This window comes from Narcine bancroftii, chromosome 4 (assembly GCF_036971445.1).
Source record: "Narcine bancroftii isolate sNarBan1 chromosome 4, sNarBan1.hap1, whole genome shotgun sequence".
NCBI classification, from domain to species: Eukaryota; Metazoa; Chordata; class Chondrichthyes; order Torpediniformes; family Narcinidae; genus Narcine; species Narcine bancroftii.
In genome coordinates, this window is record NC_091472.1 from 173,783,403 (window position 1) to 173,804,006 (window position 20,604).

At 42.5% G+C, this 20,604-nt stretch overlaps 2 protein-coding genes across 21 annotated transcripts in view; one reads left to right on the top strand and one right to left on the bottom strand.

Moving 5' to 3' along the window:
* patz1 (POZ/BTB and AT hook containing zinc finger 1) overlaps positions 1 to 20,604 on the bottom strand; it is a 749,193-nt gene that overhangs the window by 316,918 nt on the left and 411,671 nt on the right. The gene's annotated exons all lie outside the window — the stretch shown is intronic.
* The window catches only part of LOC138761246 (calcineurin-binding protein cabin-1-like), a 449,064-nt gene that overhangs the window by 75,109 nt on the left and 353,351 nt on the right, over positions 1 to 20,604 (top strand). For all 12 annotated transcript variants that reach the window (XM_069933059.1, XM_069933061.1, XM_069933058.1 and 9 more), the window contains 3 exons: positions 2,120 to 2,198; positions 7,315 to 7,502; positions 19,300 to 19,449. In XM_069933059.1, the coding sequence (XP_069789160.1) occupies positions 2,120 to 2,198; positions 7,315 to 7,502; positions 19,300 to 19,449 (417 nt within the window). The remainder of the gene's footprint in view (positions 1 to 2,119; positions 2,199 to 7,314; positions 7,503 to 19,299; positions 19,450 to 20,604) is intronic.

Consider the following 20,604-nt stretch of genomic DNA (forward strand, 5'->3'; position numbering starts at 1 on the left):
GAGATGGGGGAAGGGTAGCTCTCTGATAGGAAAAGGGAGGGACTGGCAAGTTGGAAGAAAGGAGACCGAGGGATAGGGAAAGAATCAGATTTGGGGAAGAGGTTTAATGGAAATTGAAGAAGTTGATGTTAGTGTTGTTTGTTTGGAGAGTACCCAGATGGAATTTGTGGTGGTGTTCTCGGTTAGGTAGTGCAAGAGGCCATGGATCCCATGCGTGTCTGCCTGTGACCACCTTCTTGCGTGTGTCTGCCTATGATCACCTTCTCGCGTGCCTGCCTATGACCACCTTCTCGCGCGTGTCTGCTTATGATCATCTTCTTGCACGTGCCTGCCTCTGACCACCTACCCACCTGTGCCTGCCTCTGAACACCGTCCCACCTGTGCCTGCCTCTGAACACCGTCCCACCTGTGCCTGCCTCTGAACACCGTCCCACCTGTGCCTGCCTCTGAACACCATCCCACCTGTGCCTGCCTCTGAACACCGTCCCACCTGTGCCTGCCTCTGAACACCGTCCCACCTGTGCCTGCCTCTGAACACCGTCCCACCTGTGCCTGCCTCTGAACACCGTCCCACCTGTGCCTGCCTCTGAACACCGTCCCACCTGTGCCTGCCTCTGAACACCGTCCCACCTGTGCCTGCCTCTGTACACCGTCCCACCTGTGCCTGCCTCTGAACACCGTCCCACCTGTTCCTGCCTCTGACCTCTCCAACCAAATGACCTCCAATTTCCATTAAACCCTTCTCCTGAGTCTCTCTCTCTTTTACTATCTGTCTCCTTTCCTCCAGCTCCAGCCCCTCCCTTCATTCTCCTTTCAGAGAGCTATCCTCTCCCCATCACTGATTGGCTTTTTTTCTGTTCTATCCTCTCACTTCTATCTAACTATGATCTCTTGCCTGTTACCCTTTGCTCCTCCCCCCTTTCTTTTTAATCAGGTGCCTGCGTGTCATTTGCTCATAACTTAACAAATGGCTCAGGCCCGAAACATTAGTTGCTCTTTACTTCTTATAGATGCTGGGTGGCCTGCTGAGGTTCTTTTTTTATGGTATGTATTGCATATGACCCAGCATCTGCAGATTTTCTTGTTTAACATTAATGATTTATTGTTTTATTTTCCTGGCATCTTCTGGAAACTGCTTATGAACAGTTTCAGCGAATGCTGCTGCTACTTCAATACAGTAAAACCCTGTTATCTGGAATTCAAGCAATCAGCAAAAAAATCATGGAAAGTAAATAGATAAAAAATATGGAAGTTTAAAATTGATGAGCCTTGCTGTTAGTTCACCAATCACACAACACAAGCAACTGAGAAGGTTCCCATGGGGCTCTGTAATTGGACCTTTTAATTAGGATGATTAATGATTCCAGGGACCTTCTCCCACTCAGAGAGCGGCCTTTTACATTTATTCAGGCACCTGCCTGATTCGTACTCCTACCTTGATGAGGAGCTCAGGCTTGAAATGTTGGTTAAATAACTTTGCTTCCTATGAACGCTACCTGACCTGCTGAGTTTCTCCAGCCCTTGTGTATTAAATTACAGTCGTGTTGTCTGTAGACTTTCTTGTTTAACTCCACGAACTCGCACTCCTCCAACTCTCCCTAATCCCTGCCACTTCTATGCTCTCCCACCACTCTTTTTCTGTGCTGTCTTGCAAATTTACATTCATTTTAAAGTATTTACTTGAGGGTCTTTTTAACGACAGTTTAGTGCATTATTTCCACATAAATGGTTATTCTCCACTGTTCAAACGCTCTTTAATTCAAATCAATCATAGTGAGAAGTATATCCATTCTTGATAATTTATTAGGGTTCAACAATGATCACAGATTATGGATTATGAATATCATCAATGAATAACAATATAGTTCAAACACATGTTTTCCAAAACCTGTTATTGCTCAATAAAAAGACTAAAATTAGGATAACGTTTGGAATAATATACTTGTATGACCGTGTTGAGGCTGCTTAGCATTTAGTCAAATTGAATGTGTAACTGAGATGGGCAAGACAATTTTCAGAGACTTTATTTTCATCATTATTTAATAATTAACTCTGCTATGCATTTTGGGTTTCACTTTCTTTTGCATTTGGAAAGTTAATTTTTCCTGCTTGTCTTCAGGACATGATGGTGATGTGCCTGGTTTGTATGGAGCTGCAGCTCGATCAGTGGCTTCTGACCAAGTCCAAAAGCACCACAGGTATGAAGCATTTAACTTCAAAGATTTGGTTTAATTCACAGTAATAATGGATTATTGTCAAAGGGATTTTCCTGCAATTTATAATACGAGCTTCATTGCTGCTTTTACTGTTTGACATTAATTCATCAGGAACCAGCGGTGGCTTGGTTGGCACAAAGCTGTTACAGTAACAGTGACTGGGGTTCAAATCTGGTGCTGTCTGTTTTCCCCGTGTCCGCGTGGGTTTCCTTCGGGTGCTCCGGTTTCCTCCCTCCCTTTACAGGGGGATGTAGGTCAGTTGGGTGTAATTGGGCAGTGTGGGCTTGTTGGCTGAAAGGGCCTGTTATCGTGCTGTAGATCTAAATTTAAATTTTCTGTTGTACTATTTGATCATTGTTTATTTCTGCCTGATAGGTGGGACCTGACCCGATAGATTTCCTTTTTAAAAAATTAAATTCAGAGGGACAGCATGGTAACAGGCCCTTCTGGCTCTCGAGCCCATGCTGTCCAAATACATCCATGTGACCAAATAACCATTTAATCCCCAACGTCTTTGGAACATAATAGGAACCTGGAGGAAACCCACTCGAGTCATGGGGAGAATGTACGAACTCCTTCCAGGTGGCGCTAGATTTGAACTTGGGTCACTGGTGCTGTAGTAATGTTGCGCGAACAGCTTCTCTGATCATTTTCGCCATTCCCTCTGTAAATTATGTGTTTGATTTTATAATCATGTTTTCTTGTTGTATTTTTGTTTATCAAGTGATCAACTCTCCTGCATTTAGTCTTCATGAATACTTATTTCTCTTGAGCTGGCTAGACCTTGTGGTCTAAAAATGTTTCCCAATCCAATCATCTAAGCGACTTTCACTGGTGTAGTCTAAATTCCCATCAACCTTTTCCAGTATGGATAAACTCAAGATTGATACTATGACATATTTTCTCAGTTTTCTTATTTCTTGAGAGCTTTTCTTCAGTTGTTGATAATCATTTATTCAGCTTTAACATTTACAGTGTCGCCTGCATTCACATAATCCCTCATGCATTTGGACAACCATCATGAACAATTTAGAGATACATGCGCACTTTTTACGTGAAGTTAGTTCCTTTATCACTGCTGCCCAAAGTTTGGCAAGCAAATAAAACTGTGTGCAATGAGAAAATTGAATAAAGATTGCTTAGAGCCATCGTTATACAGCATGGAAATAGACGCTTTGGCTCAACTTGCCCACGCTAATCAAAATATCCCAGCTGCTACATATCTCTCTAAACCCATTCTATCCATATATCTGTCCAATTTTTACACAAGTATTTCAATAATACCTTCCTAAATCATCCCACCATTCTCTGTTTTATTTTTAAGTTACCCCTCAGGTTCCTGTTAAATTTCTCCCTCCTCACTGTAAACCTATGTCCTCTGGTTACCAATCCCTTTACTCTGGGCAAAAGAATCAGTGGATCTGCTTGATCTATTCCTCTCATGATTTTGTACATCTCTGAGATTACCCCTCATCTTCCTGCACTCCAAGGAATAAAGCCCTAATTAGCTCATCCTCCCTGTATAGCTCAGGCCCTGAGACCTGGCAACATCTTAATAAATCTTCTATACACCCTTTCTAACTTGACATCTTTCTGCTAGCATGGTGACCTAAATTGAACACAATACTCCAAATGTGGCCTCACCAATGTTGGCAACATGACCTCCCAACTTCTGAACTCAGTAGCCTGACTGATGAAGGCCAAGGTGCCAAAAAGCCTTTTGACCACTCTAACTACCTGTGACATCACTTTCAAGGTACCACTCCTAGAACCTTCTGCTCTACATGACTCCTCAGGACACTACCATCACACGTTGGACCTCCCAAAATGCAACACCTCACATTTGTGTTGTCCCCTGCCAACCTGTCCAGCTGATCAAGATCTTGCAGCAACCTTTGGCAACTGTCTTCATTATCTATGCTTCTGATATGCAGCTATGCAAAAAAACTTGCTCATAATTGCCTGTTTTAGTTATAACACTTCAAAGCTAGGTCATTAACTGTGGAAACGTGTATATGTTCCAATCTGCTGTAGAAATGTGAGTTCTATTGATGGCCTCATATTCTTCTCTACAAGGGGAAACTACAAGGGGAAACATTCTCTCTGCAATATACAAACGTACTGGAGAAACTCAGCAGGTCACGTAGCATCCATAGGAAGTAAAGGGTGACCTATACGTGACGAAGGGCTCAGGCCCGGAAAATTGGCCACCTAGATGCTGCATGACCTGCTGTGCCTCTCCAGCATGTTTGTGCATTGCACCCGACCCCAGCATCTGCAGACTTTCTTATAGAAACATTCTCTCTGCTCCAAAACACTTCATTTTTTTAAAGTCCTCCCTTGAATTCCCTCTCAGCTATATTTTACCAAGAAAAGAAACTCTGTCGTTTCATGCTATGTATACCCCAGTATTAGTCTAACCAAGTTTGACACCAGTTCAGTATACAACCCCTCTTTTCTTTTTGTCCCTCAATGTGTAAATACTAATATTTAATTTAGTGTTTTTTATTTTGTAACCTTGCTAACTTGTGTCACCTTTAGCAATTAGTGCAGGTATTCTCTCTCCATTAATTCCTCCGCCTCACCTGGACTGGTGTGCTCAAAGAAGTGAATCGAGTCTCTCTTCCATCTAAAATGCATTGCCTCACATTTATCATTTGCTGGAAATGGATGAATTGAGTTACAGGCAGTGACAGGATGGGGTCTGTTTTCATTTCCTGGAGTGTGAGAGGCTGAAATGTGACCTAATTGAGGTTTATGAAGATATGAGGGGTGTTGATAAAATTAATGCACAGTCTTTTCCCAAGCATAGATGATTCTACAATGAGAAAGCATAGGTTTAAGGTGAGAAGGGAAAGATTTAAGAAAGCCCTGATGGGGCAACCTTTCCACTCGGAGGATGGTCTGTATTTGGAACAAGCTGCCAGAGGAAGCTAGAAAAAAGGGTACAATTTTAGTGTTCAGAGACATTTGATACATGGATAGGAAGCATTAAACATCAAGCACCATCATGTTGAGCACTGGTGCACCCTCAGGGCTGCATGCGCAGCCTGTTCAAGCTGCTGACCCACAACTGCAATGCCAGATCCACCTCCAACGGAGTCATCAAGTTTGCAGATGGCACAACAGTAATTGGTCTAATCAGTAACAACAATGAGTCACACAACAGAGAAGAAGTAGAAAATCTCATAATATGGTGGAAGAATAACAACCTGAGTCTCAAAGTGGACAAGACGAAGGAGATGATTGTTGGCTTCGGAAGGATTAGGAGACCACCCTCCACTACACATTAATAACTTGGTAGTTGAGAACATAGAGAGCAGAAATTTCCTTGGAACTCACTTAACCAGTGACCTATCCTGGACACATATTTCACTTGTCAGGAAGGTGCAACAGCGATTGCACTATGAGAAGACTGAAGCAAGAAAAGTTGACATGAGGGTGGGTGGTTGCCCATTGATTTGATCCACCAGGATTGTTGTCCAAGAGGGTGCACAAAATTTTTGAGGAGTTCTGTCACCTAATGTGACCCCTACCTAGTCAGAGGACACACCAGCTGCCAATCAAGGTTTGGTTCCACCCATTAATGCACACCTTGCTGTTGGTACCATATAAATTACCTGGATTGGACTCTCCACCCTGCCTGTACTTGGCCTTGGACCATTAGTTATTTTAATTGGATTAACCATCCTGGAACTGAGCCATTGGCTAACAACTGGGGCTGAACCCTCCAAAAGTGCTGTGTGTTCTTTGTTCTCCCTCTTTGCTGGCTTGGGACCACCCTGCTTCACTCCAGGCCTAGAAATGTGGAAGGGTGCTGGAGAAACTGTTGGTAAGATGTGAACTGTTTAAAAGGATTGGAAGTGTTTAATTAGTATCCCTTGTAGCAAAGAGCTGTACCTGCACTGAGTCAAGGGATGGTGGGCCATTGTAGTGAGTTTTTCTTGATCATTGTATCTACCAGTTCATTGTGTGTGTGTGTGTGTGTGTGTGTGTGTGTGTGTGTGTGTGTGTGTGTGTGTGTGTGTGTGTGTGAGAGAATGTATTTTGTAACCAAGCCATTTTTCCCATGTTTGTTAATTCTCCACTATTACTTTCCCATGGCTGCTGTAAACTGTGCATGTGTATGTGTGCTGCATCAGTTACTATTTCTCACACTTGCCTTCTGTAAATATAATCCTTCCCTAACAAAACTGTGTCCAGAGTCCTTGCCTTTGAGACCCACCAAACCTTTTTCCTCACTCACAACACCTGCACATAGCATCTTTCAGATACTTCTGTCTGGAAAGAGATATAGGAGTATCAGAGCCAGGATCACCAGGCTGATAAACAACTTCTCCCCATGGGCAGTGAGAGTACTGAATGACTAAATGAACTGCTCAAGTTGACCCTCCCAGACTATACTATTTATTTAACAATAATTACTTATTTTTTATATGTGTATTTGTTCTGCATATGTATCGCTTGTTTGTATGAGTGTTATCTCTGGTTGTGTGTTTGCATGTTTTGCATCAAGGACTGGAGAATGCTGTTTTGTCGGGTTGTATTTGTGCATTTGGATGATAAATAAACTTGAACATGAACTTAAAAGAATATGGACCAAATGTAGGTGAATGAGGGCAAGCCCAGAATGCCAGCTTGGTTGACGTAGCTAAGTTGGGGCAAAGGGCCTGCTCCATGCTGTATGACTCAACCTGCATTGACCTTAATTTGCCAATTATTTGCATGTTTTGTAAGTATGTTGACTTTCTATTGTATGTTTCTGCAGTCATCATTATTAGATATCTCCCCTTCTCACAATTTCAACATTTGCAAATTTCAAGTACTGTATTTTTGGTCCAAAGCCCAAATAGTTAATGTAAATGTTCTGATCACTTTTTACCGGCATCATAGATTTCAGTGCCTGGACTTTCTAGTCTGCAGGAAGAACCTGTCTAGATATAAAGCACTGACGTGTCTCATTTAAAGTGAGCCATACAGTTCCAGTCAGGCAATTGGAATTGGATACTTTACAGAATAATTTCTTGTTTACATATGGTGCTCAAGGAACCAATTCTTATTTGGATAAAATCTCAAAGTGTGTTTGTTTTCTCACTAGTTTCTCCTCGGAAATGTGCTTCCAGCAGCACGGCTGCTCAGCTGGGACCTGATTTTCCAGGAAGCCATTATTTGGGGGACCTGATTCAACTTGCCTTCACTTCCTCGCAGAGGGATCTGTTTGAGAATGACTGGCTGGTTTTTGTTGTTCAAGTGTATTGGTTGAAAGCCAGGTTCATGGCATTGCAGGTCAGTATTTTCTGAGTTGAAGCTCTGCTTATAAGGAGAGTTCAATGGTACCAGCTTTCTGATTCTTAGCTCATTGTATATAATACAACCAGATGAAAACATGTTTCTCTGGACCACGGTGTGCATACATAATAAATACAAAGTACGTAGTAATCATAGATAGATAACAAAAATATTTTTTCTTTCTTCTTTCTTTCTTTGGCTTGGCTTCGCGGACGAAGATTTATGGAGGGGTAAAGTCCATGTCAGCTGCAGGCTCGTTTGTGGCTGACAAGTCCGATGCGGGACAGGCAGACGCGGTTGTAGGGGAAAATTGGTGGGTTGGGGTTGGGTGTTGGGTTTTTCCTCCTTTGCCTTTTGTCGGTGAGGTGGGCTTTGCAGTCTTCTTCAAAGGAGGTTGCTGCCCGCCGAACTGTGAGGCGCCAAGATGCACGGTTTGAGGCGATAAATATAATATAAAAATAAATATGTATAAATATTTCAGAATAATTTGCTAATTTTATATTAAGAAACAAAAGGTTGCAGGGTACTGTTCATCAATCACAGAGCCTGTGGGGGAAAAAGCTCAGCCCGCCACACCACCAACATCCCACCACCGGAATCGCTGCCGCCCCCTGAGCAGTTTAACTTATAGTCTATGGGCAGTCAGCCTCTGCATCTGACCTGGGGGTCTGGAGCCGGCAGATCAGAGTCCAAGTGCAAAGCTTTGAGGCAGTTCACTGTGAATCTGTCCGATCGGACGCTAATGTTCAGTGTAAATACGATACCGTCTCTCTGTGGTACCTTTGTATGGGCACTGTAGGAGTGTTCCTTGCAGACCTCCCCTTACGAAAACATAATTGGTGGACTGCAGGTCTATGGGGACGTGGCTGGGTGGCGTGCCGTGCCGAGACGGTGGCCGGGGGAGGGGGTGTTTACCTGCTTTTACTCTCATCCTGTGGAGGACGTCTTAGGTGCTGGGCTGTGGGCCAGGGTGGGGGAGGGAATGGGTTGAAATGGATGCCCTGGGAATGGTGAGTGGGAAACCATACACCAGCTCTGTCGACGAGGCTGCCAGCTCCTGTTTCAGTGCTGTGTGAATGTCTGGCAGTACCCATGAGAGCTCATCTCCCCAGTTCGGGCTATGCAGCTGTGCTTTCAAGACGGCCTTCAGATGGTGGTGGTGGAAACGCTCAACCAGGCCATGGTTGACTGCTGCAGAATTTAGTCAGATTGGACCAGAGTGAGGAGATGAACTGAGCCCTTCGGTCTGAGATGATGTGGGTTGGGACTCTGAAGTGCATTACCCAGGTGGATAGGAAAGCCCTGGCACACATCTCTGTATTGCACGCCGGCATACGTATTGCCTCTGGCCAGCAGGTAAAATGGTCAATCATTATGAACAAGTGCCACATTCCCTGGCTCACGGGGAGTGGGCCGATAATGTCTATGTGGATATGCTCGAACCAGCGTTGCGCTGGCTCGAAAGTCTAGAGTGGGGCTTTTGTGTGCCGATGTATCTTGGCGCACTGGCAGTATAAGCAGGTTCAGGCCCACAGGGTTACGCCTTGGCGGAGGCCATGCCACGTGAACTTGTCGGACAGCAGGCGGACTGTGGGATAGGTCATGGATCTTATCGAAAACCTGTGGAGACATCGCACAGCAGGGATGGGCCTCCTAGTGAGGGGCAGAAATCTCTGATCTTTAGGCTGGTGATGGCCATCTAGTAGGCCTGGATGTCCACATCCTCTGTCTTGCCCTTGGCCAGCTGGGCAACGTCGAGCCCTCCTGAGGTTGCAGTGATTGTGGGTCTGGACAGCGCGTCGGCCACCACGTTGGACTTGCCTGTAACGTGGCGAATGTCTGTGATATATTCTGAGATGTAGGAGAACTGCCGCTGTTGTCTTGTCGACCACTAGTCCGAGACCTTGCCGAGTGTGTAGATTAGTGGTTTGTGGTCCGTGTAGGTAGTGAAAACCCTTCCCTCTAGCGTATACTGGAAATGCTGTATCGCCAGGTACATGGCCAACAGTTTGTGGTCAAACATGCTGTATTTTAGCTCTGGCGTTCAAAGGTGCTTACTGAAAAAAGCAAAGTGGCTCCAGTGCTCGTCCACCCATTGCTCCAGCACTGTGGCCACTGCTCTGTCTGATGCATCTGTTGCAAGGGCTAGGGGTAAGGTAGAGTGTGGGTGCGCCAGGACCGTGACTTTTGCCAGTGCTGTTTTCATGGCGTGGAAGGCTTCTGTGACATCTAGCATTGATTGGAGCGTCTCGTCGCCAAGCTTGACGAGGTTGAACAGGGGCTGCATGAGACTGGCCACTCCTTGTAGGAAGCAATAATAGAAGTTAACCATCCCCAGGAACTCCTGCAGGCCTATGGTCATGTTTTGCTTGGGGAAATTTTGAATGACCTGTACCTTGTTGGGCAGTGGTATGTCTCCCTCTGGGATGATGCGGTGTCACAAGAAGTCTATTGTCTCTAAACCGAACTGGCACTTGACCAGGTTCACCGTGAGCCCGAACTGCTGCAGTCTGTCGAACAGGAGGGTCAGATGTGTCCTGTGAGTGCTGGCGTTGGGGCTGGCAATGAGGATGTTGTCTAAGTAGACGAAGAACAGTATTCACCATGCTTCCCTGTGAGCCCGTCGCATTGCTACTGTGTCATGCCACAGTTGGGGTTTCCGGTGGGCTGGTCCCAATGGCGAGGCCGACGGTGTAGATGGGCTGCATGTGGAGGGAGCTCTGCTTTGGGGTGCGGACAGCCTGTCTGCCTCCTTGGCTACTAAGTGTGGGGCGCTGAAATCCATATCCAAAACTGCCGAGGAAACGTACTGGCAGCTTTGAGAGGAACAGGGCCTCAAAGAGGAAACAGTCCGTTTGCCCATCCACTAAGACCACCATCTCGTGCGTGAGCTCCAAGGGATTCTTGTCGCCCAGGGCCTGCATGTTTAAAATCCGAATGGCACGCTCGTGCCGGCTGAGTTCTAGGATGTCGAGTAGAAACCACTGGAATTGCTTGTACTTTTGCTCCATTGGCGGGTTCTCCACGAAGGAGCTTACTTTGGCAGCAGTGGCGGCATCCACTGCACTGATGACGTGCCAGAACTTGGTGTCCTCTGAGACGATTCCCCTGATGTGGAACTTGGACTCAGCCAGTTCCTGGGCTGGTTTGCCCAGAAGGATGGTAAATGCACGCCCACCGCGTTGGTTGTAGCTGCTGCGACTGTAATAGAAGTGGATTCTTGCATTCTGATGCTTTCGATGTGAGTTCCAAGATGTTGGAATCGTCGGGGTCACCACTGTAGCGACTGTGCTACGAAATGATGTTCACATAGGTCGAGGGTGAACCAAAAACTGGCTTTATTATTTGAATTTGCCACGTTGCCCAGTGGGGAATGCTCACCTCTGGTGACGTATGCACCGGCTTCCGGAAGTGATGTCAGTGCGTTGCTGTGTATCTCTTTGGCCGGCACATTATAGTGCTCTAATGTTCTAATGTTCTATGAATTACAACCCATTGTTTTGTTTTGTGTGTCCTATTTGTTCTTTAAGTTGTATGTAACTTTTTTCCATAGATATGCAACTATTCATCTTAGCAGTCCCATCATGCCATATGTAGTGGGGAGTCAGATTTCCTAGTAATCGCAATAATTTTCTTAACCACTGTTAAGGCTATTTTAACAAATGAAATTTGGAATTTGGTTAATTTATTGCTTATTTCAATAAAGTTCTCCAAAAGATAAAGCTCCAGGTTATCTGTGAAGACCACTGTTACAAGCCCAAAGGACCCCAAAACCCAGATATTCACTACAAGTAGTTACTTAAACAAAAGTTGTTTTTAATTATCTTTAAACCCCAGCCAAATAATTTGTTCCATTTCACTAATTTCAGGTGGGGCCATGTGTGGCCCTCATCTTTCTCTTAGGAATGATCTTAGCTTGAGAAAAAAAAAGCAAGTCCCATTAGCTACTTCATATTTACTTATTAATAGTTCAAAAGACATAAAAGGTACATCCACATTACAGTCATCAATATACCTTTTTCATACCATGTATTTTATATTTTGTTACCCAGATTCATAGGCAGTAACACATTTTTACATAATGGTGTTCCTTGTGATATACCTGCTTTTTCCCCCCAATACAGGTACACGATCCTTTATCCGAAACCCTTGGGGGATAGTGTGTTCTGAATTTTGGAGTTTTCTGGATTTTGGGAAGGTGGATTTAAGCCCATCTGAATTGTGATGCCGTATCCACCCCTCTCGGCCGCCCGACTCGAGCTGCTGGTTCCTCGGCCACCTGACTCGCGCTGCTGGTCCCTCGGCCATCCGACTCGCACTGCTGGTCTCCCCCCGCCCACTTGACTCGCGCTGCCGCCTCTCTACCCATTTGCTGGATTTTGGAGCTTTCCAGATTTTCGATGTCCGGATAAAGGATCGTGTTCCTGTACATTCATTTATTTCTTGCCACATTTTAAACATGCATATTAATATAGGGTTATCTATCTTTTTTGTTACATTCCACTTGTAAATAAAGTCCTTCGCTATCTCCTCTTTTATTTAATTAATTCTCATTCAGATCTAAGAGGAGGGGACTGTCTGCTTCAAAGAAAAATGATAAAAATCTTGTTTGTGCTGATAAATAATACTTTTTAAAATCTGGGAGCCTAAATTCTCCCAGTTTATAATCCCATGTTAGTTTTTCAATGAAATTCCTGCTACTTTATAATTCCATAGGAATTGCCTTATGTTATTTTTCAATAAAGTAAAGAAATTTTTTGGTAGTGCAAAAGGCAACGATTGACAAAGATTCTGTAATCTTGGCATCACATTCATTTTAATGAAATTTACTCTTTCTACTAAAGTAATCGACAGGTCTTTCCATTTCTGTAAATCTTTATTTTTTTCTAAAAGAGGAGTGTAATTAAATTTATACAAGTTCTGTAAATTATTATCTTTCATTATTCCTAAAAATTGAATTCCTTCCATTTAAATCTACTACCTTTTGATATCTTTCATAATCAAAATTCCACAATGATATTATCTCACTCTTGTCCATATTTATTTTATATCCTGATGCTCTTCCATATTTTTCTAATATTGTTTGTAATTTTATCAAGGATTCAGCTGGGTCAGATAAATGTAATAGCACATCATCAACAAATAATTTTATGTTTTTCCTGTCCACCTTTGAAGCTCTTAATATTCAGATCTCTGTCAGTGGTTCAATCTCTAGGATAAAAAGCCCTGGGGACAGAGGACACCCCTGTCTTCTCAAACTAGTCAACGGCATCTGATTATTAGTTATAATTTTGGTTTGTCGTTTATGATAGAGTTTTTATCTAATTCATAAATTTTCTGCCTAAACCAATTTTTTTCCCAATGTTTTAAATAAGAAAGACCATTCTCAATGTTTGAATGCTTTTTCTGCATCTAGGGAGACACTTATTCATGGATTTTGCCATATGTATCAAGTTAAATAGTCTATCCAGACTATTTGAAGAATGTCTTCCATTGGCAAATCCCACCTGATCTGTATTGATTTTGGTAGATATTGTCCCAGTCTATTAGTAGCGTATTTGCCAATATTTTATAATCAACATGCAGAAGTGATGAAGTTTTTAATGGGTCTTTACTTTTCTTGGTGGCACTTGTAATAATAGCAGTTGAGAAAGATTCTGGTAGGGTCTGGGTCTCCACCGCCCAGTCAAATACATAAGAGATATCAATAAATCGCTAAATTGTAGAACTCAGGAGGAAACCCATCCTCCCCCAGAGATATGTTAGCTTGTAAAGTGTCCAAAGCTTTCTCAATTTTTTCTCTTGTGAAAGGGGCATCGAAAGCAACCCGTTCTCTATTTTAAAATTTTATATTTATTAAAAATTCATCCATCTTAGTTTCATCTTCTAATAATACTGATTTGTGTAGTTTCATGTAATATTGTCTAAAACATTTTTTTTCTTTTTGATTATATGTTATAATATGGGCCTCTGTTTTCATTGCATTTATCATCCTAGATGACTTCTCTGCCTTTACCTGCCAAGATAAAACTTTGTGCCTGCTCTCCTAATTCATAATATTTTTGTTTAGTTTTTAATATTTTTTTTCCATCCTATATGTTTATGATGCGTTATATTGTGAGCAGATAGGGACAGAGTAGCGAGGTGGAACCAACCATCAGCACAACACATTACCAGTGAATCCCATTTCACTTCATTGGGCGAGGAGAAAAACGACAGCCACACCAAAGCCTTGAAGTCGAGACTGAGTTATTGCACTGGCTGTCACATTTGTACGGGCCCCAGGCACTGATGACAGGGCCTTGCATCACCGGAGTGCCGATCTGGGATTGCTTGGTGTTCCCGTCACAGTTCCCAGTCTTCCCGCAGTATGGGAGGTCATCTGGGAGGACAGCTAGTGTCACTCTCTGGTTCACGTAGTTGCCACATTCATCAGCCATCTTGTGGGCTGGTCCTCATCTCCGTGTGTGGGTTTCTACATGACACCCCCTCCTCCCAGAATTGGTGATCGGCCCATTGTCCGCTGCATTGGGCAGTCTGCCCCTGTGTCGCGGGGGAGGAGTGGAGACCAGATGGTCACAGTCCAGATATGCCAGTTTCAAGTGGCCGACGGTAAAAGTCTCCTCCTTACCACCGATATATTTCTTGTAGAAAGACTATATCTGCCTTTAATTTTTTTAGATGTACCAAAACCTTCTTCCTTTTCATCCACCCATTTATCCCATTAACATTAAAGACTAATAGATTTTAGCGTTCTATTCATACAGGTTTTTAAGTAAATATTGTTTAACAATTAAAGCTTTATAATTGTTTAAATAATCGTGATCTTTCCCCTTTAAAAAACATAAATTATCAAATAAAGCCTACAGAATCTCTTGAGGAAGAAGAACTCCTCCCTTTAGCGGCATCTTTTTTTGATACTTCTCTCTGGGCACCATTCTCCCCTTTAGACTGGAGTCACCACTCTGCTACTACTTTTCCCAAATTTTCGTTCTTTACTGAGCTCTCAACATTTCAATAAAATTTCCTTTTCAATAATAAATTAAAGACGGTTTAAGAATATAACTTTTACTTAGTCCCATTGTAAACATTCTTCACAATCTTCTTTGGCAACCTTATTCTTTTCATAAACCTTGCAAGAAATCAGCCACCTCATTCTTAGTCTTGAAAATTTGCCGATGACGTTTTGCTAGTTCAACCCTCAAGATGCGGTGTATATTAAGTATTTCAAGTTTTTATAACGCAGTTGTCTTTTTACATCCTCAAACTCCTTCCTTTGCTTAATCAAAGTGGAACTAAAATCTTGAAAAAAAAATTGCACTTTTTTATAGTCAATCTCAGGCAGGCCATTATTTTGCTTAGAGCATTCATACGTTGCTCCCAGAATTGTCTCCAATTCCCAGTAACTCAAAAGTCTTACCAGGACCGGTGTGGTGACTGATTGCTGGCTCTTCTGGGTCTGAGCCCTTTCAATATGTAATTTTTCTTTGTATTTGTCTTCTCCCAGTACTAGTGGGATCCAGATTTCAAAGAAGTTAACTGGATCCCTTCCCTTGATCCCTTCTTTCCATCCGATAATTTGAACATTATTTCGTCTGCTAAAATTCTCCACATGGTCGATCTTGTCCAGCAGACCTTGTCTGTCCAACTCCCACTTCTTTGCAGCTTTTTCCAAAGCTTTTAGTTTATCTTAGATTTTTACCAAGTCTATTTCTGCTTGGTTCTCTCTTTCCAGAAGGTCTTCAATTATTTCTATAATTTCAGTCATCCTTTTAGACATGTTAGTTTCGACGCCTGCAAATTGATTGCTCAGGTTTTCCATTTTCTCCAGTTTTATATTTAGTTCTTGTCCTGACTCTGGGGTCCACTGGTCCCGAGGCCACTCTTACGCTGCTCCCTTTCGGGCTTTCACGATGTTCCTGACTGAGTAGAAACTTTTTCATTTTTTTTTGTTCTTGGCTGCCTTGTTCTCTGAGTATTTTCCTTGTCCAATTTTTTGTGAAAAAATTTTTAATTTAAAGATTTTAACTGCTTTTTTGATACTCTTCAAGGAGAGCTCAATCAAATCACATCTGTCTAAGTCCTTTGCATGGCCACATCCCCAGCTCCCTTTTAAATACACCCTCTCCCTGACTTGTGACCTATGCGATTTACAGTCATTTTTACATGGAACGGGAAAAAAAAGTAATGGCTGCCTGCGTATGATCTGAATGGTTTCTCCGTTGCCATTCAGTAACTCGCCAAAGAAGAGGGTGAGCAAGAGGAAAAACCCCTCCCTGCTGATAGATCTGGCAAGAAGCCGAGGAAGAAGCTTGATTTGGAATGGAAAATGACTTGATTTACACTTCCACATGCTATGCTGACATTCTTCCGACTTGCATCCATTTTGAGATATGACCAGTCGGTCAGAACGGAACTTGAGGACACATGTCGGGAAATAGCAGTTTATCAAATGAATGGCTCTCAACAACCTACTGTGATAGGGAGTTCCACAAGTTTCTAATTTAAGAATATTCTCCTCAATTCAATCTGAAATGGCTTCCCGTTAACTTTGAACTGATCTTTTCCAACATCAGCAACATTCTTCCTGTATCTAGCTGTCTAATCCTGTCAGAATTTTGTATGTCTCTATGAAATAACCTCTCATTCTTCTAAGTTCCAATGAGTAGAGCCCTACTTTATCCAGTATTTTTTCATGTGTAAGTTCTGCAGTCCCAGGAATCACTTGCTGCACCCTTAAATAGCAAGAATGAGCTTCTCAAATTCAGAGACCAAAACTGTGCCGAATAGGTAAAGTGTGGCATCATCAAGGTTCAATGTGACTACAGTTGAGCTTCCCTGCTTTTGTATTCAAAACCCTTGCAATGAAGGCAATCTGCAGTTTGCTTCCTTCATTTCCTACTGTACTTGCATTCATTCCAAGCTTTGATGACTGATGCATCATGACATCCAGGTCTCACTCCACCTTCCTTTTTTCCTAATTTCTCAAAATTTTGATAATTTCTCACCTAATGACAATGCCAAATGACCAAAGGAACTGCTCACACTTACCATCCGAGACTCATATTCACAAAACAATATTTACTTATTTGTATATATGAATACTTGGCCTGCATATGTATTTGTCTGTATGTGTGTTATGTCTGGTTGTGTGTCTGCATGTTTTGCACCAAGGACCAGAGAACGCTGTTTCGTCAGGTTGTACTCGTGCAATCAGATGACAATAAACTTGACTTCACTTGAAAATAAACCTCACCTATCTAGTTTCTTCTCATAACTGAAATGCTCCATGACAGGCAAAATCCTGGATAATTTCTTCTGCAATCTTTCTAGTGAATTTCTATCAGCGTAGTGACCAGAACTGCATCTACTGTAGTCCCAACTGAAGTTTTATCAAGTTATACCATGACCCCCTATGCTTTTGTATTCTTTGCCCTGACTAATGAAGGCCAGCATCCCACATGACTTTACCACTCCCTGTGCTCCCACTTTTGAGATACACTAAAGTTCCTTTCTTCCTAATTTCTCTTCGGGCCCTAGTATATGGTGCACATCCAACCCCTGTTGATCCTGTCTAAATGCATGATTGTGCATTTATTTGATTTAAATGCCATGGTGCCTTTTTATAGGGTACTGGTAAGGCTTCACCTTGAGCACTGTGTGCAGTTTCTCCTTATTTAAGAAAAGATGTACTGGTTTTGGAGGAAGTGCAGAGGAGATTTTTTTAAAGAGATAGAGCATGGTAGCATGTCCTTTTGGCCCACCAGCCTGCTCCATCCAATTACACCCATGTGACCATTGACCTCCTAATTCTACATATCTTTGGAACATGGGAAGAAAGTGGAGCACTAGGGGGAAACCCACAGGGAGAAAACAGACCAACTCCTACAGACAGTGGCGGATTTAATCCCAGGTCACTAGTGCTCTAATTACTCACTCTGATGCCCCACATTCATCAAGTTGATTCTGAAAATGAGAGATTTAGCTTGTGAGGAGAGGTTAAGTTACCTGGGGCTATACACTAGACTTTCAAAGGATGAGGGGGAATCTTATAGAAACGTATCAAGTGAGTGAAAGGAAAAGATGAGAATGTAGCCAACTGTTACAAAGAGACAAGTGGGAGGTTAAACTCTGAGATTTATTGTGGCTGGAAAGGCTCTTTTTATACAGTTGGAGTTCCCGCCATTGGTTTGATTGGCTGACATCAGCTGCATGAATAACAATAGTAGGCGGGAACATTCTTGCATGTGAATACCCTTCTTCCCCAGCCTGTTATTGATCTGTTAGCTGGGCAGCTCGGCCAGCGCCATTTTAGGGCTGCTGGTCTTGTACTGCTCCAGCTTTCAACTGCGCCAGTTCGCTGTGTTAAGGAACGTGTTAAGATTGCAGGGGGAAAATTATGAGAGGAAATTTCTTCACACAAAGGATTGTTGGGATGTGGAATGGGGTTGCGGCAGAGGTGGTTGAAGGAAAAACGTTATTTACATTTAAGGAAAGACTGGATAATTACATGGAGGGGAGAGGATTGGAAGGGTATGGACCAGGTGCTGGTCAGTGGGACTAGGAGGGTGGGGATTTGTTCCAGCATGGACAAGTAGGGCCAAACTGGCCTGTTCTGTGCTGTATATGGTTATGTGGTGTTACAGTGTGTTATACTGCTGTTTACTACTGCGCGCGCCGCGCTGGCTCCATCTCCGTGGTGATGGGCCACCACAAGAGAAGCAGGGGGTTAAACAAGAAAATCTGCAGACACCATGAATGGAGTTTACACAAAAATGCTGGAGAAACTCAGCAAGTCATGAAGTGTTCTTTATATTGCAAAGATAAAGATACATAACCAACGTTTTGTGCCTGAGCCCTTCATCAAAGTATGAGCAAAAAGCAGGCAGGCACCTGAATAAAATGGGAGAGGAGCACAGGCCCATAGGCAAGAGGACATAGGTGGATACAGGTGGGAGGGCACAAGAGAAGAAAACTGAGAAGTGTTAAGGGGAAGGGATATCTTAATGGAGAAGGAAAGGAAACAGGATTGGGGAAAGAGAGGAAGTCAAGGGATTGGCCGAATGGAAATCAGTGAAGTTGTTGTTATTGGCATGTGGTTGGAGGGTGCCCAGGCGGAATATTAGGTGATAGAAGCAGGGAGGTTGTTTCCCCTGGTAGGTGAGATGAGGGGACATTGCCTCAAGGTTCAGGGTATAATTGATGATTGAGATGAGAAAGAACTGCTTCTTTCAGAGAGGAGTGAATCTGGAATTGTCTGCCCACTGAGGGCAGACATGAGGGCTCCCTCATGAAATATATTTCAAACACAGATCGGTAGATTATTGAATAATGGGAAGTGAGGGTTATGGAAAATGGGCAGGGAAATGGAGCTGAGTCCGCAGGTGGATCAGTCATGATCTTATTGAATGGCATTTTATGCTTGATGGGCCAAGTGGTCTGCACCATTTCCTATGTTCTTGGTCAAGTGCTAATCTGGTGATGCCGTACACTGTTGTATAATGCAAAATTATGATTTTAAGTAATTGGAGAGACACACTGAAACTTTTGAGGGTATCTTAAATCACATACACTGTACTTTACAGTACATTATTCAAATTTTTCCTATGCTGAAGCTGATGTTGTGCAGACCAGGAATGGTGCAAACTGTGAGGCTGCCAGTAAATGTAATAATGTCAAATTGGTGCATGTTGTATATTCAGAAATTCTTCATGAAGGAAAATAATTTTGTATTAATCAATGTGAATAAGATTCAAACCCACCAATTTTTATGTTTTAACATATTCTTTCACAGGGTGATATGGAACAAGCTCTGGAGAGCTATGATATCTGCACTAGCTTGTTTTGCAGTTCAATGGGGATTAAGGTGGGCAGCAGGAATGGTGATGGTTTCACAATCAGACTGCCAAATTTACATGTGGATTCTGCCATATCACTGGACGAGGTACAAAGTTTTGCTTTCTGTCCTGAAAAATATTGAGTAACAATAGCAGAAGAACTATCATTTGATGTTTTATGCAATTGGTCATGCTTGCTGGTGTGTTAGAAAAAAGATGAAAAAAAATCGTCATCCATATTTCCATATTTAAGTCTTATTGTTCTTGTATATATCATTTTAAGAGATGGAGATCCGAAATTGGCAGTTTCTAACATATTGTATGTATGGTTCCCAAATTTGTTCAAGTATATTTGTCTTTTAGATTCTAGGTAATTTTTTCTAATGGAAAACACTTGTTCATTTCTATATGCCATTGTTGTATTTTTAAGCTTGCCTCCATTTTCCAAGAGGTCATTATACACTTTTTTACTGCTGCAAACACTATCATAATAAAGCTTTTTTGGGCTCTGTCTAATTTTAGGCCTAGTTTTTTTGTCTTTTATGTTATTTAACAGAAAGATTTCTGGATCTTTTGGTATGTTATCTTTTGTAATTCTGTTTTATATTATTTTCAGCCAAGTTTTTAATCTCTATCCTCTATGCTGACTCATTCCCTTCCTTTATACAACCCACTACTGTGGTATCGTCAGCAAATTTGTAGAAGGCGTATTTGTCACACTGACCCCACAGTCGTATGTGTAAAATGAGTAGAGCAGGGGGCTAAGAACACAGCTCCGGTATTGATGAAAATTGTGGAGGAGAAGTTCTCACCAATCTTCAATGATTGTGGTCTGTAGGTGAGGAAATTGATGATCCAGTTAGACAGTGGGGTGTTAACTCCCAGGACTTGGAGTTTGCTGATCAGTTTTGAAGGGATGATGGTGTTAAATTGCTGAACTGTAGTCGATAAAGAACATCCTGATGTGTGCATTTTGCTGCCAGTGTTCCAGGGCTTTGTGTAGAGCCAATGAGATGGCATCAGCCGTAGACCAGTTATTATGATAGGCGAACTGGAATGTATCCATATCACCGCTCAGACAGGAGATGTGCATCTTGCATTCTGCCATCTCCTAATCTGTAACATTGTAGTGTTGCCACACTTAAGCCATCTGCTGGATACATGACACTGATGGTTTATATTCCCTCCATGTCCTCTCCATTACTGGATCCATCAGTGTTAATTTAATGAGAATTGCATACATAATCTGGTGTTTCATATCT